Here is a 25,011-nt window from a genome sequence, read left to right as displayed (position 1 = left end):
CCCCACATGGACATCTCGCCAAGTGCAGATGTATGCAAAACATGCCTGTGTTTTAAGGGACACATCTGGAACCACCCAATGCCTGTAGCACACTGGGACAACCAGGAATGTCCCCATATTCCCAAAAGACTCCTTAAAATGGGACACCAGCCCTGTTGAGAATCACTTCCCAAAGGGAAGCAGCCCAGGGAAGTGTCACCTAGACGGGCCAAGCCCCATGAGATGTTTTGCATACCTTATTTAATCCTTATAACATTGCTGTGAAGTTTGCTCAAGAATCTGAAGTTCTTAGAAGCTATGTAGCTGACCCAGGGCTATCAGGTGAGTACGTGGCAGATTCAAAATTCAAACCCAGGTCTGGGGAACACCAGAACACCAGGCTCTTTCTGCCCTGTGGCTCTTGCTGACTGGCTAGACGGGGAAATTGGGTTTCCTCTCCCACAAGGGAATGAGGTATTCGCCAGGTAGAAGGTCACCACTGGTGGACTTGGCTATTCTTAAGGGAAAGCTAGAAGTAGGAGAATCATCACAGGCCCCTATGCTTAACCTACCAGCTGTCTCCTGGGGCCATTTCCCTCAGAAGAAGATGGAGCTAAGAGGCAATGTTCTCCTTGGAAACTCTTCTGTTTCTCCACCTCCTGGTTCATTCCCAACACAGAGGCTGACTATGCCATGTGTAACTTGGGGGTCTAGCCCAGCAGGGACCTAGCCAAACCACATGGTAAGAAAACCCAATCTGTCTGGTTGAAAACGAAACCCAAACTTAAAGAAAGGTGTTCCTTCCACGAAACTCCATCTTAAACCAGAACTGTTTGCACTTAGGGGACTGATCAATTTATGATGGGCACCTCAAGTTTTGGAATCAAATATAAATTAGTTAACAATGTCAGGTTTTGTTTTTTTTTTAACTTTGTAAAGCTTTTTTCTAAAGCAAGGTGGGACATAATTTTGATAATAGGCTGCTTCTACTGTTAAAAAAAAAAAAAAAAGAGGAGCTAAGAATATTTTTGCTTATTTGCAGAAAGCATTTGCAGAAAGACTCTCTGGAAAAATACTCCAGAAGCTAATTTTAGAAAGGTTATCTATTAAAAGGTAGTAACTTAGCAGATGGAGGAGGGGTGAGAGAGAGACTTTTCACTGTACACCTTGTAATATATTTTTGCCTTTCTGAACCATGTGAATGGCTTAAAAAAAATAAACTTTTTAAAAAGTTTTAAAAACTTCAGAAAACTTGGATGCTGGGGGGGATAAAAAGCTGAATTCTCCCCTTTACCTCCCTTCTGTCTTCTCTTCTCCTGTCTCAGATGATGAGGTCACAGTTGGCAAGTTTTATGCTACTTTCCTGATCCAAGAGTACTTCCGGAAATTCAAGAAGCGCAAAGAGCAGGGCCTGGTGGGCAAACCCTCCCAGAGGAACGCCCTATCCCTGCAGGTAAAGGACAAGAATGTGGGTCCACACAATAAGGAAGGGCTTGGTCACCTTCTTCTGACATCTGGTCTGGGGTTGTCTCTCAGCAGTGGGCTGGAGGCCAGTTCCCTCCAGAAGGAAACTTTTGGAGAGCTCCAGGCCTTTCCAAATGTGTGTGTAGGTGAGGGTGCGATACACTACCTCCCACACACTCTGCCTTCCCTAGTCCTGCCTGCTTCACAGCCCCTTCTAACAGGCCTTTATGCTTCCTGGGTGGAGAAATGGATTCTCGCAGTCTGGCACAGATAAGCCCTTGGCAGGCGTGCCTGCCCTACGGAGAGGCTGTGGGTCAAGCAACTGGGTGTCCCTCTGGGTTTCAGGCTGGCTTGCGCACGCTGCATGACATCGGGCCTGAGATCCGACGGGCCATTTCTGGAGATCTGACGGCTGAGGAGGAGTTGGACAAGGCCATGAAGGAGGCTGTGTCTGCTGCCTCTGAAGATGACATCTTCCGGGTAGGTGGACGCCGCAGGAGCACTCTCTTACCTTTACAAGTCCAGCTGGAGGCAAGAGGGTGGGCTGCCTTTCTGCCAAGAGAATCCAGGGAGAAAGTCCTGAGTTATCTGGCAGATTCCAAGCTCTTCCAACTCAGCTACTTCCCATACCTCTACCTTCTCCAAGTCTGACTCTATCTCAAGCTTGGGCTCTCGGGACATGTTCCCTAGGAGAACCTTCTACATTAGAAACTGCAAAGCCATGGGGCTCCTTTTGGCCACATCTAACCTGCAAACCTATTATTCAGAAATATGGCACATTCAACTAAAAACCTAGACCTTTGACTTCTCTTTAAAAAATCAGAGGCTCTGGCTTATGTTCCCACATGGCAGCAGGGGAGTGGAGCCCAGGGGCAACTGTCTTCTTGAGAGAAAGCCTGTGTTTTCCCAGACACAAAAGTCCCCTCCGGCCTTCCTCCCCTCTCCTTTCCTGGCTATGGAGGCTGAGCATCCATTCTCAGTGGACCCCAAACCTGACTCTGCCAGAATAGTGCAATGCTTGTATCCCGCTCTCGCCCTTCAGTCGTCCCTGCTTATCCCCAAAGGTATTTGGCTAAAATCCCTCCAGAGTGAGGGAGAAGCCACCAAGCAGTATCACGCTGGGGGCCCTCTCAGCTGCCCCTGCCAGCCCCCACACAGGGGTCCTGAGCTGTGGAGACACCGGGAGGGAGGACGGCCTGCCCTGCCTGTGGCTGCCCTGTCATCACCATCCTCATCCTCATCACTGTGAAATGTCTGTCACCGAATGGCCTCAGGGACACAGCTCCAGGCTAACACTGCCCCAGCAAGACCCCACAGACCAACTTACAGACAGCAACATGCCCACTCGCTCCAGGACAAGGAAACAATGTTGGAGAAAAACACTGGGTCCTGATTTGAAATCTCTAAGAATCGCCCCGGAGGAAAGAAGCCCATAATATAATTAATGGAGTCAATGCCTCCTCCTTATTTCCAAAACCCTTTTGGCCAATGTCATTTCTAGTTCAGTGAGCCAGTTGGACCCCCATTTTTTAAAGTTCTCGTTGGAATCTCCTGGTCCCTTGCCCCAGCCCTCACAGCTGCCAAGCAGAGCGAAGGCTGCGGCCAAGGATTGCGGTCCTGCGCTGCTCCTGGAGATTTGATCCCAGTCCTCGGGGGGGTTCATTAGAAAGTCCCAGGGCAGCAGCCTTCCTGCCTGACTGGTCCTGCCCCTCACCCGTCCCACAGCAGAGTCAGAGGGGACTGTCCAGGTCCCTCCCTCTCCGGCTTCCAGGCCACGTGGATGAGGAGTTCCCCGTGGGCCGCGTGTCGCTGCACGGCGTGGCTGCGCTCTCTGGAAGGCGGACAGCCTTCCGTGGCTTGGCCTAGAGAAGGAGAGGTAGCCAACAGGGCTTTCTCCTCCATCCACCCCTCCCGTCTCGCCTACAGAGGGCCGGTGGCCTGTTCGGCAACCACGTCAGCTACTACCAAAGTGACGGCCGGAGCGCCTTCCCCCAGACCTTCACCACCCAGCGCCCACTGCACATCAACAAGGCGGCTAACAGCCAAGGCGACACCGAGTCGCCATCCCACGAGAAACTGGTGGACTCCACTTTCACCCCCAGCAGCTACTCATCCACTGGCTCCAACGCCAACATCAACAATGCCAACAACACTGCCCTGGGCCGCTTCCCCCGCCCCGCTGGCTACCCCAGCGCAGTCAGCACCGTGGAGGGCCACGGGCCCCCCTTGTCTCCTGCCGTCCGGGTACAGGAGGCCGCATGGAAGCTCAGCTCCAAGAGGTAAGCAGGAGGGTGGGGCACCAGGGCCCGTGCACAGGGGCCCCACATGCTCCAGCCCTGAGTAGATGGGGGGTGGAGTCTGGCCCATAGGCCTACCACTCACCCCCTCGAGCAGGGCTGGAGGCTGCGTCCCCAGACCCCATCAAGAGATAGGCCAGTGCTGCCTCCTATTCTTGCCCTTGATTACGTGTGGCAGTCACACCTGGGGAAGGCAGCACAGCCCCAATGGCTATCTAGTGTCCTGACCACACCTCTGGACAGAGCCTCTTGTGCTCTTTCTGTTACCCAGGCAGAGGAGCCCAGACCCCTGACCCCCAGCATCCTGGCAACACAACAGACTGTTCCCCCAGCCTTTCCCACATCTGCACAAGCCTGGCCTTTGACTTAGCTGGGATGAGACTGGAGTTACCACGTCTTCTTCACACCCTTCTCCACCCTCTTGGGAGGAACACTTTGGTGGTGGGAGGCCCTTCACCATAGCTCTTGCCCACTCTGCCCCAGTGCGGGATCGTTCCTGGTAGTTTGCTCTCCCACTGCCTGACGCATGCTTTTCTCCCTACCTTCTGCTCCTTGGGGCTCTGGGATCCATTGTTATGGTATACCAGGGTGATAAGCACCCACGTGCTCTGGGCCTCCAGAAACACAGCATGGGCCTAAAGGATCTCCTCCCTGTTTCTGTCAACAGCTCTGGGTTTCCAAAGCCAGGTGGGAGAGGACTTACCTCCCCGCCACCGTGCCCCCTCACCCTTAGTGGACAGCACCCCCACCAGCAGGCCGGGCAGATCACCCACATGCCATGTTCTTGGGCAAATCTCTCGGGCTCACGACCTTAGAAAATAATCACGATGTGTGAGCATCTTTCTGGACAAGTGTCCTGAAGCTTCTTTCATCTAAGGAGCCTGCCTATCTGCCCCCCAGTTTTCACTTCCCTTCTTAACACCCACTTTCAAGTGGCCCCGTGGACGCCTGTGTGGCCTGGGCCTTTAACAGTGTCTGATAACAGCCAAGTCCGATTGGCCATCAGTCTACCTCACTGCATGGAAGAATGGCTGGTGAACCCACTCAAAAGCAATGTCGGGTGAGTCTTTCTACTCAAGAGATGTCTACCGAGGCCTTCTATACACAGTGCAGCATGCCAGCTCTGGATTTTATATGCTGACCCGAAAGGTTAGCTTTGCACAGGGGAGTATCAGAGTTCAAGTGGCTGGCCCATGTGTGTCTCAGCAGCCCCTCGCTTTCCCGAAAACCTCCTACAGCTCTTAGGTACTCAGTCCTAGTGTCACGTTCTCCCTTGCTCCCCTTATCCAAACCTCTTCTTTAGGAAGGTTCATTGGGTCCATCCTTAGCATCTCAGGGTGAGCTAATACCTCCTTCAGAGCATATTTTTCTCTGAAAACGTGTTCTGTATTAAATGAAGGGAGAGTGGAGGTAGGGAGAAACATCAGGGGATTTTCCTCCTCTCCCCACCGGCACCTCTGTCCCTAAACTGTGGTGTGCGCCTCCCCCAAGGCCTAGCCCATAGCAAATGCTCCCCAAATACTGGCTCCCTCCTTCCCAGCACAGTGGGAAAAGTGACCCTCAAGGCAGTAAGCTTCAGCTTGGTGAGGACGAACAAGTCAAGCAAAGTTGCAGCTCTGGGGTCTCAGCCTTCGTGCCACAGCTCAAGGCTAAGTGCCGGGGCTCCAGGACCAGCCTTGCTCTTGCTGGGATGGGCCAGCATGTCTTGCACACAGTGGCCCCCAGGAAGTGGTGTTGTCTGCCTGCCGCCATTCTCCGTCTCCAGCTCATCTCATTATGCCTCCTCCCAGCGCCTTTCACTCCCCTCTCTTCCCACCCCATCCACATTCCATCTGTCCTTACCGCAGGATGGGCCATCCCTGGTTAGGGCCTGCTCCGGAGAAGCGGGTAGGTACCCAGGAGGGTAGCTTCCTGAGTTGCCCCAGCTCACAGGCCCCGGTCAGATCGGGGTGCTGATCCAGCACTCAGCCCTGAGAGAATTAACTGAGCTCTTGCCCTCATGTCTTCTTGGGTTTGGGGGTAAAGCGGGTTCCGTCATTCAGGATCTATAGGAAGAAAGACTGAGGGAAGTATTGAGAGGCACAGACAGGAAAAGGGAGAACATCCAGGCCAGAGCTAAGAAGACGCCAGTCAGGAGGGTGAGCAGAATCATCCGGGACATACCCAGTAGGGGAGGGTCTGAGGGTCTCAAGCTCAGCAGGGACTCAGGCTCACTGCCCAGGAGAGCAAACCCGTCAGCGTGAGGCTTCTTGTCCGTACTGTCACTCTAAGGAACCCATGTCAAACCCAAATGCATGGCAAACTGTGACCCCAGGAACTTCCTGGCTCTGCCCAACCAGCACCCAAAGGCCTGGCTCTCTTTAGCAGAGGGAGAGGACAGCCCTCTCAGGACCCACCCCAACCTGAACAGAGCAGCCTAGGCCCCTGTTCTAAAAGCTGCTCCTTCCCACCTCTCAAAACCACATCTCATCTGTTACTTCATTTGTTACTCATGACGAGCTTCTGAGTCAAGCAGGGCCTACACTACTCCAGTTTTATTGAGAGGGATAGAGGCATGGGGGTAGGGGGGCAGTGACTCATGCCAGAGGGCAACTGAACTGGGGTCAGAACTGAGACGTCCTTGGGTCCCAGCCCAGAGCTGCTTGTTCTGCACGGACTCCTGATCTGGATCTTACTGTTTCCCTGGCTCTGCTGCTGTGTCAGCAACTATGGGAGGAAGAGGCCACAGCGGTTGTGCGTGCGTGAGTGGGCACGTGTGTGTGTGTGTTCACTGTGTGAGTGCGTGTGTGTGGTGTGTGATGCCTTGCCTGCTGAGGGAACGATGAGGTTCGCAGCTTCTGACTTCGTTTCTCCCCCTTGGATGCTTCAGGTGCCACTCCCGGGAGAGCCAGATCGCCATGGTGTGTCAGGAGGAGGTCTCTCAGGACGAGACCTATGAGGTGAAGCTGAGCGAGGACACAGAGTACTGCAGCGAGCCCAACCTGATCTCTACAGAGCTGTGAGTGCTGCTGCCCTCGCCGCACGCCAGCATCTGGGGGTGAAGGGTAGCTCCCTTAGAATCCCTCCTCTGGGCAGGACTTGCAGAAGGGGAGACCAAACATAAGAAGAATGCCTGCAAAGCGCCTGTCACCTCATGAGGGACATGGATGCATGCCCCCACCCACACCCACACACGTACAGACGTGTACACACACACATATACACACATATACACACGGTCCCTGGATTAGTTTGACCTTTCCTCATGATATGGTGCTTTCAGGAAGACTTCAAAACATTGTCTCATAAACTTTTTTTTAACTGAAACCAACTGTCATAAATATATTTTATAGTGAGACTCAGTACACGCACGCACGCACGCACGCGCGCGCGCACCTATTAGCAAATAAATGTTCATGAAACTACTTATAATAAAGCCAGCAGAGGGCACTGTTGGCAAACAGTGGCTGAGATTTTGTCAGTGCTGGAATTTTTGAGAAGGGTTTTTTAACTGCAAGTCGAGACCCATTAGAAGGCTGTGACATTTACTTAATTATGGTCACCACTTTTTTTTTATATTAATGTTTTGTTGAAAAAGGTACATGAAAAACACCCATGTACACAGCCCCAGGTGGACATAACAAGCAAGCCTCCTCATACCTTCTTCTGTCTTACAAAAGCTTGACTTCTCTGGAGTCTTGTCTTGCCCATTCCAGCAACGGTGTCCCAGTTCACTTGGTTCCTTTTCCTGCAGGAACTCCTCTCAGGTCAGGGGCTGAATGGAGAGCCTCTGGCAAGTGGAGAGAGCCCTATTTTTTAAGGGACCTCCTGGGGCTTTGTGAGCTTGGGGATGGGTTTTGAGCTCAGACACCAGGGTCATGAAATAACTTCATCATCTGAACAAACCATACGTTGACCTTGAGCCATTTGGGGTTGTCTTCTTTGCTGGATGGATCATAATGGGAATTATTTTTCTCAAACTGTGTGTGGTCTGAGGAAGCCTCCCTCACAAGCTTCCCAAGTCCTTTGAGGCCTGGTTCTTCGCAGTTGCTCTGGTAGAAGCCTTCCTCCCCCACTTCAGGGTCCCAGGAAGTTCTGGGGCTGGGAGTTGCGAAGGTCATCCCAGTATACTGTCTGCTCGGGCTGGGCTCTAAGATCCCCAGCCCTGAACTTCACCTCTACACTTTTGTCTAGTGGGCTCCCTGGCTCTGACGTCATCAGTCAGTAACTGCTTAGATTCTTCCCACCGTTTTTAGAGGCTGAAGCCTCCTGAGGGCTGGAGTTATCCACTTGAGTTGATGCCCCCACTGGGTTCTCAGTATTGGTACGTCTTCCTACTAGTCCCTTCTTGTCCGGCCCAGCAGGCTCGACAGCCCCAGTCAGCCTCTTCGATGGTCTAGGCATGGTTTCCCTGCAGGGGCTGAAGAGCAGAGGATTCTGGAATTAACCGAGACGTATGAAAGGCAACTCTGTGTCTACCCCCAGAGTCCTCCCCGCAGGGTACAGAAGGCCAGGCCGTGATAAGCGCTTTAAAAGACAGAACAGCATAATACAGAATAGCATAAGTTAGAATAAGGCAATAGATAATCATGTATCCAATGTCACAGAGGTATTATTTAGTGAAATATTTGTTTAATTGTCTACATATGTGGGTGTGTATGTGTGTGTGTATGCGTGTGTGTATTCAGTCTCATAAAATGTATTTCTTCAAAAAGCTTAAGGTGCATTGTTTTAGAAGCTTTCCTAAAAGCACCTTCTAATAAGGAAGGACCAGCCCCTCAGCGTTTTGATTTTTAGAGACTCTAAATATTTACATGGCCACATACCCTAGAAATCAGGGAAAACATATGCTTCCATCCATTTTGGTTCTTGTGCATCCAGGCACTCTGCTAGATCGTGACTAAACCAGTCTCGGCACTCAAAGATATTTTACAAACCAGTAATTATCTCAGATGAGGGAAAAAACATGGAGATGTTCACTCACAGAGTGATACAAGCAATGAAAGGGACGGACCTTCAGAGGAGGTAGAAGTCAGAGTGACCATAACAGACTCCTGGCTCAAGATCCAACAGAAACTGGGTCTTCAAGAGTGGGTACAGTTTGGAGAAGAAGAAAATGCAATAAGGAAAGCTTACCACGTTGAAAATGAAAGGAAAGGTTTAGAGGTTTTCTGGTCAGAAATTTTCCTGCATGTGTACCAAGGGTCGAAGCCAGTATGCTCGAAGCAGGGAAGGCTGCACATTCTCTGTCCTCAAAGCATGTGGAGTCACACCAGGGACAGAGTCCGGGGCCTCATCTGTAGAACGAAGGGGTTAGAAAGCCTTGGTCTTCTTGGCCTGCAGGCTATTCCTCCTGCAGACTGTGAAAGCAATTTAGCAGATTGCAACTGACATTATTTAGTGAAATAGACTAGACTAAAGTAGAATAGAAACCACCAGAGGACAAGGCATGCAAAAAAGGTTAAGTATGGTTCATGAAGTTGAGTTCTATTAGGTGTGTATGTAAATGGGATGATGTCCGGTCTCTTTCTTACGGTGAATCCCATCCAGAATGACTACTCATCCAGTCACTGGGTAGACAGATGCCCCTGAAGGCCCCTTACAGCTCTGCTCTCCATTGACTGGCTGACTGGAGGTTTGTCCGTACATAGCTGTTGAAGTGTCTTGATGATGAAGGTGGGCAGGCAGGGAGAAATTAGGGACAGGGGGAGAAGTTCAGGCTGAAGTCGGGAGTGGTCATGGTAAAATAGCATCCACATATGGAAACAGAGGAGCCTAGGCTCTTCCTGGAAAGACTCCTGTGGACCTAAAATTTTTTGCCAACTTGCTCACCAACTTTGACTCAAGAGTGCCTCTACTGCCGTAAATCAGAAATGTGAGGCTTCTGAGCCGAGAAGCTATGGATGGGGAGCTGGAAACTTCTGTGACAGGAGGAGCCTGGGGTGCTGGGAGCTGGGGTGGTGAGTTCCTGCTGCCCACTTCCCAAACCTTTATGGAAGCACAAAGCAGGGGTTTCCTTCATTAAGGAAAAAAGCAAACTGGGGCCCCTGGGTGGCTCAGTCATTAAGGGTCTGCGTTCAGCTCAGGTCATGATACCAGGGTCATGGGATCGAGTCCCATATTGGGCTTCCTGCTCAGCGGGAAGCCTCCTTCTCTCCCCACCCCACCCCCTTTTGTGTTCCGTCTCTCTCGCTCTCTCTCTCTGCCTCTGTCAAATAAATAAATCAAATCTTTAAAAAGAAAAAGAAAGAAAGAAAGAATGAGCGAAAGAAAAGAAGGAAGAAAAGAAAAGAAAAAAGCAAACTGACTTTAGGGGGTGGCACTGTCCTTATGGGGTGGCCCTTCCTGACCCCACAAATAAGCCCCAGAGTTCTCTGTTCCAGGCTCTCCTATCAGGATGATGAAAACCGGCAATTAACACCGCCTGAGGAGGACAAGAGAGACATCCGGCAATCTCCAAAGAGGGGTTTCCTCCGCTCTGCCTCACTAGGTAAATACTCACACCTCTCTCTCTCCAGGTGTGATGGGCCAGGGACTCGGGTGATTGGCTGCAACAGCCCCACGCAGGGGCTGGGAAGATTTCCCGAGCAGTGAGACAGGATTCCCAGGGCAGGGCTTGCGGAGATGGGACGTATCCACATGCTGTGGGAGGCAAATGGTAGGGAGGAGTGATGAAGTTCCAGAACCTAAGTCAGGTTCGGTGGGGTGAGGTTCGGAGCTGATGACTAAAGAAAGAATTCTTAAGACATCTTTGGTGCAAAATGGTGGTTTATTAAAGCACGGGGACAGGACCAGTGGGCAGGAAGAGCTGCTGCCCCGGGTTGTGAGGAGTGGCTGGTTATATACACAGGAGTTGGGTAGGTGAGGACAAAGGGTTGTTCAGAAGGGCTATTGAGATAAAGAAGACTGTCAGGATATGGAAGGCCTGGTTACTATCAAGCCAAGGCCACTTTCCCTCTAATGAGGCACTAACATAAAGACAATTGGGAGTCTCCTGGTGGAATGTTACATTCCTGCTATCAAACGTCCTTGTTAGTGAGATTTAGGTCTTAAAAGAAATTTAACTTTATTTACTTTTCCTTCTACCTCCATCTCCTTCGGTTTTTTTATGGAGGGGAGGGTGGCGTTAGGGCTTGAGGAACTGAGTTATGTGTCTTTGGAAATTGGGCTATTGATAAGGTAACTTCTTTGTAGTAAATCTCAAGGACATTTGTAAACCAAGAGAGACTCCTGCCTTGCAGGACTGTGATCTCTGCAAGATAACCATTTGCTCTTCTTTTAGGGCAGTCAGGGGTGCCTGTGAAATGTCACACATGTTACCAAGGGGAGTGGGTGGAGAGGGGGTGCAAGGTGCCAGCCCCTGCTCTGTTCTCAGCCAGCCTCCTGCTCCCTCATCAGGAGGTTACTCCAGGCCACTCACACCGCTCCTTGTACCCCTCAGAGTCTGAGCCTCACAGAACTAGGTCCCCTTTCCTGGTGCTGATCACAGTTCTTTGGCTGGCTTTGCAGGTCGAAGGGCCTCCTTCCACCTGGAATGTCTAAAGCGACAGAAGAATCAAGGCGGAGACATCTCTCAGAAGACAGTCCTGCCCTTGCATCTGGTTCATCATCAGGTAGCCCAGACTTTCAGAGGCATCACTGGGCAGCACCCGGCAGGCTACACAGCCCCCCATGATTGTAGCAAATCCCAAGACCCCACTCAGTCCTCCCTGTCTTGGATCCTAGCCCCTGGCCCTAACAGCCCCAAAAGAGGGGGCTCGTCCATACCAGTGAGAACCTTAACAAAGTCTGTCATTTGGGGAGGGGGGACACCTAGGAAATACTGGTGAGAAGGAGCTCCTCACATGGTCCAGAAGGATCAGCAGCTCCAGGATTCTGTCTGACCTTTCTTCCTACAATGGCACAGACCTTCCCTCCACAGACATCAGCACCTAGAGTTGCAAGATACCTGGATATCTGGATATAGAAAAGATCAAAGAATCTGCCAGTGACATGATCAGGAAAACAAGTCCAGAGAAATCTGATAGTTGAAATAGCTTTTGGCATGGCCGACTCCAGCTGAGCCAGTGAAATCCAAGTCATCTGCATCTAACATATTCTCAGTATCTGAGAACAAATGGAAGCCCCAAAGAATCAAAGGCCAGTCCTTTATCTCTAGGAAAATTAGGGTCCAAATTTCCCAAAGTTTTTTCCTCTCCAAATGTATACTCCCTCACCACACGCCTATGAATTAGATGATTTTTTTTTAATACCCAAAGACTCTCAACTGCCAATCAAAGCTTATAGTAGGTGTAAGATGGCCAGTGTGGCTCAACTAAGCTAATATTATTTCAGCTCAAAGTATTCACCATTTTGCTTAGCTTTTGTGGCATGGCCAGCATACAGGTGATTCCTACTGGGCTTTCTGGGATATTGAGCACAGCCTTATACTTCCCTCAGATCTCCAGGGAACGAGGGACCCCAGGTTGGGGTCCATCAAGAGCTGAGGGCAGAGGAGGCTGACAGGCTGGTTGGGATGGAAGGAGGGGGGACACTGGGTATGCTCTTTTCTATTTTTAAAGATTTCTAAAAGTTCATTTCACCCATGTGTTCTTATCATGCTGCGGTCAAGAACCTCTTCTTTATTTACACTCCCCCCCCACTTCGTGCATTTCCACTACCCCCACCAACCCATGCTGCAGCGTTCCGGCCCTCTACCTACCAGCTGGACTCTCCTACCGTCCAGTGCCACCCTCCCGTGGACACCAGCTCAGAGCTGGTCGTTGTGTCCTGCCCCAGCCTCAGGATTTTCAAGCATAGTGGGGGCCTGAGGACACAGTGTATAAATGGTTTAATCACAATACAGTGTGAGATTCGAAAAGCAGTAAAATTTTTTTAATTAAAAAAAATTTTTTTAATTAAAAAAAAAAAAACAAAGCTCAGTTCAGAGAGGTGCTGAGTTGAAGATCAGCAGGACATGGTTCATGGCCTGATTAAGGGTAAAAATTAAAACTAAGTACGGGTTGTCTACATCTTTGTGGCGCATGGTGTCCTTGTCCACAGACCTTATGTCAAGCACACAAGACAGAGGGGGCATCAGTGTCCTGGTTTCACAGACGACGAGGGCAGCATTCTTTCTAGACTACTGATGAGAAACCTAAAAGCCAGAGGATTGGCAGCTGCCGGGTGACAGGGCCGGCGCTGAGAAGGGGGCGCTCTTGATTCCACTGCATCCCAGCTTTCCGAATTTAGAGAAGAAAGCGATCCCTTCAGACTGGCACGTTCACAAAATCTACTTTTGGGTGGCGGAAGCGAACGCAGCGTCTCAGGAAGGCGATGCGCGCGGGCTCTGGCCGGGTGGAACCCGCGGGGATTGGGGAGGCGGGGGCGGCGGTGGGCAGAAGCTGCTCAGAAAGCAGAGGCCCGCCCTTCCCGGTAACTCGTGCTCTTTGTGTGTCCACAGGCATTGGCAGTGGCGGGCCTGAGCCCCCTCCTCCAGAGAAGCCATTCACCGAGCACGTTCCCCAGGCCGTGCGCCACGCCCCCAGCCACACCCGGCAGTCAAGGCTGGCCCCCGCAGCCCATCCCCACCCTGCGGCTGGAGGGGGCCGAGTCCAGCGAGAAACTCAACAGCAGCTTCCCGACCATCCACTGCAGCTCCTGGTCCGGGGAGCCCGCGCCCTGCGGTGGGGGCAGCAGCGCCCTGCGGAGAGCCCGGCCGGTGTCCCTCACTGTGCCCAGCCAGGCTGGGGCCCGGGGCCGGCCGTTCTACGGCAGTGCCAGCAGCCTGGTGGGAGCGGTAAGTGACCCTGGACCGCCTGGCTGGCGGGGGAGGGGAAAGCCCAGGGCAGCCCTGGGGGACTTCGCAGGAACAATTGGGACGGGAGTCTCTGGTCCTTTCTCCAGTGGAGTACATGTCAACTCTCTTGGCCAGAAAGACTCTCACTCCCAGGAAGGAGGGCATGGTGTGCAGAAAATTGTGATCACACAAGATGCTAGAGGCTTCTGCTTGGGTAGGGCCTGCGCAGAGAGAGATAGGACTGAGCAGCATATCCCTGCCGCAGGCCAGGAAATGTTCCCCTGGCCTCAGCTCCAGGGTACAGCCAGAGGGGAGCTCTGATTGCTCCAGGTGCAGGGGTGGGCTTGGGCTGTGTTGCACACAGAGAAAATTCAGGATCTGTGGTGCTCCAGCCTGGGACGCATTAGAATAACATGGGATGCTTTGGAAACCTAGGACACAGTAAATGGGTATTTTTTTAAAGCCCTTCAATGATCCTAATGCACAGCCAGGGTTGAGAATCACTATTCTAGAACAAGAATGCTTCCAGGTCCTCTATTCTCTGCCCTGGCCAGAGCATCTGGCCAATGTGTTCCTGGCACCACATTTTAGCAGACTTCAACAAATTAGAACAAGTCCAAAGGGACACAACAAAGGGTTGGCAAGGTCCCTAGAAGCGATCTTATATGAGTCCTGGTCGAGGGAGTCAGGAAAGCAAACAGGGAGTGAAGATGGCTTAGGAGGCCACAGTAGAAGATGGCTTAGGAGGACCTCTATCGTAAGTTCCCTCATGTCCTAGGCAGGGGATGTCAAGTGCAGGATTGGAGCGACAGATCAACCTGACAATCAGGCAGATTTCAGATTCCATAATGAGGAGGGTTTTCCCATAAAGGAGTGAGCCCACCATCACCTTGGTTATCCCCATTCAGTTGACAAATCCCAAATGAGTGCCGACCAGGTACAGGCACTGTTGTAGGTGTGGAAAACAATTGAGAAACAATTTCTGCTCTCAAGAGCCCATGCCAGGATGAGGAGAGACAGATCACAAATAAACATGAATGTAGTGTGTCCCACAGGGTGGGATCTCTGAAGAAAACTTAAGCAGGACAGGAAATAAAGAGTGATGGGAGCGGGGCAAATGGCTCTGGGAGAAAGGCATTCCAGGCTTCATTATTAATCCCCTGCCCTTAGCTCAGTAGCTGGTTTCCCCAGAGCCAGTCACTAAAGCAGCCACTAGGAAGGAGGGAGCAGCCCTGGGACCTTGGGCTGGCCCTTTGGATCTGGAGCAGAGACAGGTGCAGACATGGTGTTTTGCACACATCCTACACCAGGATCCTCACCCCCACGAAAGCAGTCAGCCAGCAGTGGGCAAGGGGCACAAGTTAACAGTTTCCCCAAAGGAGAGTAAAGATTTCTGGGCAAAAATAATATGGGGGCACTAAGGGTGCCAGAAAGGAGAAAATATAGGGCAGGCCGGGTTCTGCCTCGGCAGCACCCCCTTGGCCACTCTGTGAGCCAAATTTTCAGGTATTTGACAACAGTTTTTGAGTATCCCAGCCAAAACAGCTCTCCTCCAGCCTACACACCCCTGATTCCTTGGACAATGTTCCAGGTCACCTCCCTTCTGGGAGCACCCTTCCCCAACTCACCCCTCCCCACCCTCCCACGCCCACAGGCGCTGGCGTGGGTGCGCACACTCCCTTCCCAAAGTTCCCAGTCACAGGCCCCTTGCTCCAGCCCACAAGGAAAGAGTTGACTTCCAGGAATAACGTTCCTCTTTGGTTCTTCTTCATTGCCCCCTCTCCCCACTTCAGGTCTTGATTTCAGAAGGACTGGGGCAGTTTGCTCAAGATCCCAAGTTTATCGAGGTCACAACCCAGGAGCTGGCTGACGCATGTGACATGACCATAGAGGAGATGGAGAACGCCGCTGACAACATCCTCAGTGGGGGCGCCCAGCAGAGCCCCAACGGCACCCTACTACCTTTTGTTAACTGCAGGGACCCAGGGCAGGACAGAGCGGGGGGCCAAGAGGGCGAGAGCTGCACTGGGGCTCGGGCGTGTCGGAAGAGCGAGGAGGAGCGCCAGGACAGCAGAGCCCACGCCGGCAGCCTGTAGTTGCTCGGGCTGGGGAGACGCTGGGTTTTTTATTTGTTTCAATGTTCCTAATGGGTTCGTTTCAGAAGTGCCTCACTGTTCTCGTGACCTGGAGTTAACCGGAACAGCGTCTTCATTCATTTCGTTGGGACAAGACGCAGAGTTGGGTGGTGTGCAGAGTCTGTTTTCCGGGGGGAAAGAAGGCAGCAACCCCAGTTAGTGTTGTGTCCACAGAGGTAGAGTGGTGAGGAGGAGTGGAAGGATCAGGGAGAGAGAGAAAGAGAAGAGACGCCTGCCCTCCCCTCCGGGCATGAAGGAGAACCTCAGCTTCCTGCGGTAGCCCTCACCAAAAGGACCCTATGTCAAACGGGTGTCTTTCAACTTTGCTTGTAAAAAAAAAAAAAAAAATCATTTTGCACATATTCTGTATGAGCCTCACTGTCTCCATAGAGCCAGGGCCCTGTGGATTTGCAGAAGGAAGAAGGGTGTGACTTCAGCGAGGACCCAGCAGCATCCTGGAAAGTGAAGAGTGAAGCAAGAGGCGGCGGCAGGAGTTCAGGAACCCCAACGGGGAGAGGAGTGCCACCGGCGGGTGGCAGCCTCAAGGCCAAGGCTCAGTGGCCACCGCCTCCCCCCACCCACCCGTCTGTGTCAGTATCCCGGTACCTGCACAGGCCCACCGAGCTCCAGACCTGCGGCTAGGCCTACTTCGGGCGAGGGTGCGCTGGCACTGCCTGCCAGGGAAGGAGCAGCCCGCCCTTGACTAGACGAGGTGGTGCTGAGCTTCTGTTGAGCGCTCTTTTGTTTTGCGGTTTGACGTTTTTCTTGATAGCATGTTGCAGTTTTGGTTTTTTGTTTTTGGGAGGGGTTTGTTTGTTTGTTTTGGTTTCATTTTAATTTTGTTTTCCCAGGGGGAGGGGAGGAAGAAGTGTTTAAAAAGCTTTGTAGCCACCCACCTTACTGTTTTCACCTTTGCAACTGTAAATCAGGTTTGGTTTTACTGATTATTTAAACGGTTGTGGTTTTCTTTTCCTATGGTAGGTTCAGTGGAGGTGCCGTAGACAAGTTTTACCAGCCATTGTGTTATGCGCAATAATGTGTTATAATTTCCGTAGGTAGTAACAAAAATTTTTTTGGTTTGGTTTTATAATTTAAAGGTAATGCACTTGATATGGTCTTGCACATATGGGTGATTGAGTTGGGTTCTTTTTAATGTGGGGTGTATTTCCGGGTGCCAGAGAGAGGAAGCTTGGATGAGAGAGTCTGAGTGTGTGTGTTTGTGTGTGTGTGGTGGGTTGTCTGGGCACCTGTCATCTGTGTGTATGTACACCTACACAGTACGCCCATGCATGAATGAGTGTGTAGCTCCCCCTTTCTGGTCTAACTGTGGGGAGATCTGAATCTGGGGCCATTTGAAAGCAAAAACAAACCACTGTCTCTGCTTCTGAAATGGGAATCAGTAACTCTTTGCATTTTCTGTCCCACAAGATATGCAAAAACAATGCAATAATATTCATTTTAAAAATACAATTGTGCGTTGTGTTGGCATTAAAACTGTATTTTAAAAAAAACACACACAGAGAAATTTAAGGGAAAAACTCAAGAAGGCGTTTTGCTTCGATATATTCCGTGTAATGTTTTATTGCATTGATAATGTTTCTGTTGAAGAAACTGTTATACTTGAATTCAGGTCAGTTTCAGTATTTTACAAATATTTTTTTTAAAACTGAATTGCAATTGTGCCAAGCGAATATAATGAATTGAATTAAGTTTGTTTTTGAATTCACTTCTTGTATATTTTGCTGCATGTAAGTAAATCATTTTGTATTTGGAGTGTATTTGGACAAGCTTTACCCTTGAACTCTGAAGTGCTTTTCTATATGTGGTTGGGGGAAAGGGAACGGATATTCTTTTAATTTGTACAATGAGCAAAAGCATCACCAGTGTAAATCATTATTCTGCGATCCACAAACAGGTTTGGACATTATTGTTTTGCATATCTTGTGTTCGCTTCTGTTTCCCTCCATTTTTCCAAAACTATATGATAAGTATATTCATACTACGCCTTGCTTTGAGAGACCAGGACATGTCTTATTCCTGTCTTCATTCTATCCACTCTGCTCCAGTTCTCTGATTTGGACTTTGTCTAGGGGCAGTCCTGCACCATGAGCATCAACATCCCCCACAGGACAGGTGGCTGGCTTTTCTGTCCACTTCCACAAACTTTCCTCAGTGGTTTCCTCAGAAAAGCATACACTGACTGAGAGGATGGAACTAGAGTCGGGCTGCCTAGAGGGCAGGGAACCCTCCTTCTGGCAAGTGCTCTACCCAAGCTCAGACAGCAGGGGCCAGAGAACAGCCACCAGGTAAAACCTTTGTCCATCCAAAAGTCAGCTCTGTCTTACTTCCTCTTTTCCTGGCTCTGAAGCAGGATTTCCTCCAGATCTATCCTAATGTGTGTGGCAGCCATGGAGGGGACCAGGACCAGGGAGGATCCATTAGAGGGTCACAGTGATAGTGGAACTAGAGACTCTGTGGGAGCATCTCTTATACCTGGTTACATTTGCCTAGAACATCAGCTTATCAGTGCTGTTTCCTTCAGATAGATTCAACAGTGATGGTTGAAAAGGAAGTCATTTGGGGAAAACAGACCCAAACATTCATCCAGGATTTAACCAGAATTTAACCAGACTGGAATGTCTTCCATTCCCGGTGCACTCTCAGCCCTTATGTGAGCAACCTAGGAATTAAAAGTTGGGGAAAGTCTATTCCCCAGTGAAGGCGAGTCTCACTTTCAAGGACTGATCCATAAAAAAGTGGAGAAACATGCCAGATACTCCCAGGTTAACTTACTACAATCGAGAAGCAGGAGGGTTTCTTCCTGTTTCTCCAAGCCCAACCCATCCAAACCTTCCTAGTTTCTTTTCAGTGCCATGAAGGCATTCTAGAGTATCCTCTGTCCAGTTTCCCAAGATGTGTACTAGTGTGCTGCTAAGATTTTAGTTGTGATGGAGAGGGGAGCCCTTTTGGATTGATTATCTAGTTCTTGCTGTACATTTGGTCCCTGGATAGGAATTTGGACTCTTAACTGACCACACACACACACCCAACACACTCACACACCCACTCAATCTTCATGCTGCTTTCTTTTTCCTTTTGGGCTTGTCTTCTGCATCACCAGATCTCATTGGCCAGTGGCATGGGCAACCCCTAGAGCCCTGCCTGTGTGTGGCCCCTTGCCCTTCACCACTCACATTTACAGGGTCCCTACTTCTTCCTAGCCAGCTCTGTCAGAAGACCGGCTAGCCTTGCACCCTACACGGACAATGTCAGCAGTGACAGGAGCACCTGGCCCCATGCGACTGGGAAGGAAAGGAGTTTCAGACGGAGGTTCCCCGTGTAGGGTGATGGGTATTTCTGGCCTGACCTCATGACTGACTGGAAGAGGACTGACATAGGAGACCTGTCATCATGCAGACTGGTAAAATCCATCATGAAATCATGAACCTCCTCCGCCGTGTACTAAGTGACGTCTACCCCCCATCTAGAGCAGAACTTTGCCCATGACTGTCAAATCTTCTGAGAACCCTTGAGTGGCAAGAGAAAGCAGCCAATGGCTGAGGACCAACAGGACTTGAAGAAATGCTGTGTAAGTTCTGGGGGTTGATAAACATGGTATTTATCTATCCTCTGAATGGCCCAGACTCTTCTATTTCCAAACTTTGGCTTTCTAATAACTAGTGACATGCCTGGCTATTTTAAGCAGAGAGATTCTCAGTTGTCTTCTTTCTGCCTGTTTCTAGAAGTTTCTTTTTGGTCTTGAGGCAAAAAGAGGAGAATTTTTTCCTATATTTTGCTTGTTTCGTGAATTTTTCTCTGCTCTGCTTTAGAGGCTATTATAGTCCCCCTGCCCCAAACTTTCTGACTCTGACTAGGAGGTCCAAGGACAAAGGAACAAGGCTTCCTTACCATCTTGATCCTGTGACCCTTCTTCCAAACCTCAGGAGCTTGTCTAGAGTGAATTATTGGTTTCTCACAGCCATTTTCCTTCCAGAACATCTCCTGATCATTCAGCTATATATAGTAAGGCAAACACAGGAGAAGGATACTTTCCAATGCCTGAGAAATAAGAAAACCCTGAAAATGAAGAGTCTGGAAGTCATCAAAAGGGTTTCATCTTTCCTAAAGGTCAAGACATGTAACAAGAAGCTAGTTTAGCCATTCAGAATAACCCTGGTAGTCACATTTTTAGCCTCATCAAACCATAATTATAAATGTTGGTAAGGAGGGTGAAGGCATCTTCATCCTGAGGGACCTAGAGTTGTCTAAGAGTTAGAAACCATTTAGCAAAGAGGCCAGAAAAGGGCAATCTGGTTTCAAGAGGACTTCTTTAAGCCTCAATTTAGTAAAACACGTACTTGCTGCTAAGCGTGCAGGCCAGTTCGCTTATTGTAAAGACATGGCTCTGGTCAGGGGAAACTGTCGGCACAGAGGGAACTGCAGGGACAGTGCAGGCAACGCAAAGGGCATGTCTTGACTCTTGTGCAGCTGTTCCTGTTTTGTGGAAATGACCAGTACAGAGGAGAGGCTAATGCCTCAGGCATCAACTTTGGAAAAAGAGAAGAATGAAATTTCAATCATTGTTTTACCAGACAAATTAACCTATCTGGCTAGATGGGGAATAGCTGCCACCCTGTTTTTCCTCCCTGCTAGTGTTCTCTCCTCACATTAGCTGGCAGGCCACCTAAAATCAGCTCCAGCTAGTCAGAAGGCATGATGGGAAACCTAATGTCGCTCACAGTGAAGCTCTTAGTCACCACATCCAGGCTCCGCATCCGCTCCCTCGGAGGAGACTCAAGGAAAAGAGACAAGGGACCATGTCACTACAACAGATATGGGATCATTATCCCCTTCCCCAAGCCATTCTCTCTACTCCAGCCTCCTGCCTGGCCCCCACTTTCCTTCCTCCCCCAATCCAATCAAAAGAACAGAGGGTTGAAAGGAGTCCAATGTGCAGATTCTTAACAGTTTCTTTGTGAATCTAGTTCTGGTTTTAACTCTTTTTTTTTTTTTTTTTTAATTTCGAAACAATGAACCATTGCTTTGTGAAGCCAGATACCAATGTAACAGGTGGTTTCTGCCAGACTCCCACATGGTTGGGAGACACTTGAACATCACACATGCACATACACACTTTCATCCTCATGCACACACAGGCACACACATACACTTCCTTAAGGGATGGGGCTAGTGCTGGGGTTGAGCTCTGCACAAATGAGGTTTTCCTCCCAGAGGGCTGAGCACTATACAGAGAGACGTGGGGAGTGAAGCAGAGTAACCTCCTGTGGTAGAATTTAGTGTCATCTAACCCTATTATTACTGTGATCTAAATATTATTTATCTGCATTGAGAAATACAACCACTTCTGCAAGCAGACTTCTCCCTCACGTGATTTCCAGAGACTCCTCCAGAGAAGATGCAGTAGTGAAGGCTCTTCATCTCTCCAGTGTACTAGAAAAGCCTTTTGGTTGGTCTCTGGAAGGGAATTAGAGATTGCTAGCAGCATATATTGAGCTGAGTTGAACAAATCAATTCAACACTGAAAGTGGAGTCAGAGTCGGGACTTCCACAGAAATCCCCTCTCTCTCTACTGAATTAAGACAAAGACTAGATAATTAAACAAAAGCTTGAAATGTTACATCACCCAAGTCAAATATTCTCCCTTCAGATCACATGCTGTCCTCCTCATAGCTGTCCTCTCTCTGAGGGGACATCCCATGCACCCCACTTTCCAGAATCTACTAGATTTGATCAAATCTACTGATTTGATAAAATCCTACTGTTTTGAAAGAATTCCAGCATGACATTTAATCTCCCATAAATCAGACATTTCCTACAAATTTGCCATCTAAAAATTACTTGTGTACTTCATACATAGGAATGTTTCACCTAGGTCATTATCAAAGAAGTCTCTTGGTGGAAGAGGTTGTACGTCTTAAGGAAGGGTCATTTCGATGTTGAAGAAATACAGAAATGGACAGGATGGTTCTTTTTTTCAGTTCGAGCCTGGAGAACTCTTGTTCTGATGTTCATGGAGCCCTCAAGCGTATAAGCAGAGGGATGAGGAAGATGACAGTGAGCGGGCAACCAGCCTTGGCATTGAGTAACAGCCAAGGCTGGCTGAAGGCTGCAGATCTCAGACACTCTGCCGGAAGTCTCCCCTGAGCCTGTCACTGGGAGGGGAACAAGAAGGCTCCCTTCTATAGAGTCATAGGAAGAACAAAAGAGGAACAGGTCACTGAGTCCTGTTCCAAGCCTCCTCCCCCTAAGATTTCCCAACATGGAGAAATGACATCAAGGCTTAAAAGAAGAAGAAAAAAAAAAACTTGGGAAGGAGCGTTGACAGTTGTAAACAAACAACCTTGTGCAAAGGGCTCCTTCATAAGGCCACTCCAGTGACTCAAATGTTACGGGCACTTTTCCACTTGCACATGTCACACCACCCACGCATCAGAGCTGCATCCCATTCTCCCAAATTCGTAATCCACCTCTTGGTTTCTCAACAAGGTTATGCACTACCCCATAGCCACTTCCTGTCCCGCCCAGAATATGTGCTGTTCTCCCAGAGCTTCATGGGAATAAGGTCTAGAACCAAACAGGCCATGGATATCAAAGGCATAAACAAATCTGGACACGTCCATTACGGTAGTAGTCGAGAAAACCTGTGGAGAAACACAAGTTCGTTAAGAAATAGGGTGGCAGGTCCCCAGCTGGTGACGCACTAGAATGTCTATTACTCTCATAATCTGCTTGTTTTATTTTAATACCCTAGAGCTGCCAAGCAGAACTTGGGTCCCCGTCAGAGGCTCCAGAAACAGCCCCTCCTCCCTTCTTTCCTCATGTCCTCCTGCTCAGGCCCAACTTCATGCCCCCAAACCAGTCTGTATCATGCTTGCCCTCAGCGCAATGCAGAAAGATGGACAGTCCTCCATCGTCATCCCACTGTCTGTCACCACTCCCACACCCTTGCACACCCCACACCTCCCTCTCCAGGCTCCACGACTTCATGGTCTTACTGTTGTAAATACTATTGTACAGTTTGTAATCATCAAATAATCCCGTTGTCAAAGGCCTCGCCTGCTGCGCCTTCTCGCCCTCGAGAAAGGCCAGGGAATCTAGAAGGGGTAACCTTTCGAGAGGAGCTTCAGGGTCATCTCTGTGTGAGACGCTATGTATATTCCTGTAAGATTGCATTTTTATCTAAGGAATGATGTTATTTAAAAAACAAAAAACAAACAAAAAAAAACAAAAACAAAAAACAAGAATTGCAAATAAATTTCTTAACAATGTCTACGCTGGTTTAATTGTATCTTCCCTCTTCCACATCCTTCCTCTTCTTCTGTTTCCTAGAGGTTACAAAAATATGCTGAACTGCCATATTCCCCGCTCAGAGCCTCCAAAGGGGAGGGAGATGGGGAAAAACAGGTGAAATCTGAATCCAGTGATAATCTCTAACCTTTTATCAGCAATTCACCCACCTCTTCCTTCCTTAAAGAAAAATGGTCAGAAGTTGACAAGGAGATAGAATAGAAGGAATTGAATGGATAATCTACAAAACAGAAGAACAGATCCCCCCCCACCCAGTATTTGGAAAGGCACAAAATTGGTTTTGAATAACTGAAGGAAAGAAGGGGGAAGGGAGAAAAGGAGGGAGCAGGGAGATAAGATTATGTATATTAAAGTAACTTAAAGACTAAAAATGCCAGGTCCTTTTTTGTTTTGTTTTGTTTTATTATTAAACTGGCTCTGACAAAGCTTCCAGAATAATTCCCTGTGTAAAAATAATTTGTCCCAGAAATCCATGTGTCTTAGTTGAATACAATTAAAACAAGAGAAACCCTCCCACCCTCTCCCCATGGATGATCAAGTCCATTTTAGGAATTACAGGACATCAGCCAACCTCCCTGCTTCTTCAGAGCCCATCCTCCCTACCCTATCACCCAAACTCTGGAGTCTAAGGTTTCATGAGAAGAACAGAGGGGTGGAAAGGCTGGAGAGAGTAGCCACTGGAGCAGATTGGGAGAGCACACTACCAGGACCTGCCCACAAGGTCACAACCCATCAGTGGATGCAGTCACAATGAAAGTGCCAAAGTTTGCAAATGATACCTTTACCCAGAACCTTTAACTAGAACAGATGCGGGCTTTACCCTAAAATGAAATCACCATCCCTTACATTTTGTATGCTTTGGAGTAAGTAGGAGAAAAGGATGGGAGGGATAGCCCACGGCAGGAATAAACATAGCCATAGGAGCATGTCACCCAAGGGAGGCATCCCTTCTGCTTTATAAATTGGTGTCAGCTGCTTAGGTCTGGCCTGGTCTGCAAACCCTCTTCCCACACCAGGTCTGCTTCTGCCCATTTCTTCCTTTCCACCCCCAAGGAAGATGTGGCTATTGATCTGTTTGGTCAGAGTACTAGATATTAATTGGGCCACAGCTGCTAATGGGCAGGATTATAGCATGGTAAAAAAAATAATAATAATAATAAAATTTTTAAAAAATCAGTATCCATACATGACACTGACTTGTACCTTAATTTTCCAGCCTCCATTACAGTAAGTAGATCTAAGTAGTCTTTCTACCAACCTCTATTTCTTTATAATCTTTCTCTTTCCTTGTTTCCATATGGCTTGCCAGGTAAGTGGGTTCAGCAGTGTCTCAATATCTTGCTCTTCACAGCGTGTATGGATATATTACCCCAAGAATTAGGCTGTAGAAAGTGGGGGGTGGGGGCAAGAAGACCCTGAATTTACCATGAGCCAAAATGATGGGCTTCAATCCAGCCTTCACAGAGCGCTATGTTGTACGTGATTAGACATTATTCCATCTAATAAAAGAGTAACACGCATTTTCTAATTGGCTACAATCCAATATATATAGTTTCTGGGGAAATCCCACAAGGGAGAGACGGCAGAATTTAGCACTCTTGAGCAGTTTAAATAACATCAAAATTTCTCCTCAAATAGGTTGACCATTTAGCCCAGGTATTTCAATGATGTGACACAATTATAGAATCAGAAAATAGAGTTAAGATATTTGTATGTAATTTTCTGTGTGGCATAGTCCCCGATACTCAATAAAACCTTCTCCTCGTGTGGCACCTGGGTGGCTCAGTAGGTTAAACCTCTGGCTTCGGCTCAGGTCATGATCTCGGGGACCTGGGATCAAACCCCGCATCGGGCTCTCTGCTTGGCGGGGAGCCTGTTTCCCGCCTTCTCTCTGCCTGCTGCTCTGCCTACTTGTGATCTCTCTCTGTCAAATAAATAAATAAAATCTTAAAAAAAAAAAAAAAAAACCTTCTCTCACAACTGACACATGCAGTTCTAATATTAGTGTCTCCTCTCTTTAACTTTGGGAATTATTATCAAAGCATAGTTT

At 49.1% G+C, this 25,011-nt stretch overlaps 1 protein-coding gene and 1 pseudogene across 42 annotated transcripts in view; one reads left to right on the top strand and one right to left on the bottom strand.

The window, feature by feature from the left end:
• CACNA1C (calcium voltage-gated channel subunit alpha1 C) overlaps positions 1 to 22,925 on the top strand; it is a 744,856-nt gene extending 721,931 nt beyond the window's left edge. For all 42 annotated transcript variants that reach the window (XM_059184363.1, XM_059184367.1, XM_059184359.1 and 39 more), the window contains 8 exons: positions 1,305 to 1,432; positions 1,789 to 1,923; positions 3,370 to 3,722; positions 6,610 to 6,738; positions 10,103 to 10,209; positions 11,229 to 11,332; positions 13,162 to 13,497; positions 15,291 to 22,925. In XM_059184363.1, coding sequence (XP_059040346.1) covers positions 1,305 to 1,432; positions 1,789 to 1,923; positions 3,370 to 3,722; positions 6,610 to 6,738; positions 10,103 to 10,209; positions 11,229 to 11,332; positions 13,162 to 13,497; positions 15,291 to 15,593 — 1,595 coding nt within the window. In that variant the 3' untranslated portion in view covers positions 15,594 to 22,925. The remainder of the gene's footprint in view (positions 1 to 1,304; positions 1,433 to 1,788; positions 1,924 to 3,369; positions 3,723 to 6,609; positions 6,739 to 10,102; positions 10,210 to 11,228; positions 11,333 to 13,161; positions 13,498 to 15,290) is intronic.
• Positions 7,416 to 8,136, bottom strand: LOC131838364 (thymocyte nuclear protein 1-like; annotated as a pseudogene).
• Positions 22,926 to 25,011: the final 2,086 nt, after the last annotated feature.

This window comes from Mustela lutreola, chromosome 8 (assembly GCF_030435805.1).
Source record: "Mustela lutreola isolate mMusLut2 chromosome 8, mMusLut2.pri, whole genome shotgun sequence".
Lineage (NCBI taxonomy): Eukaryota > Metazoa > Chordata > Mammalia > Carnivora > Mustelidae > Mustela > Mustela lutreola.
This window is presented reverse-complemented; position numbering and strand designations above follow the sequence as displayed.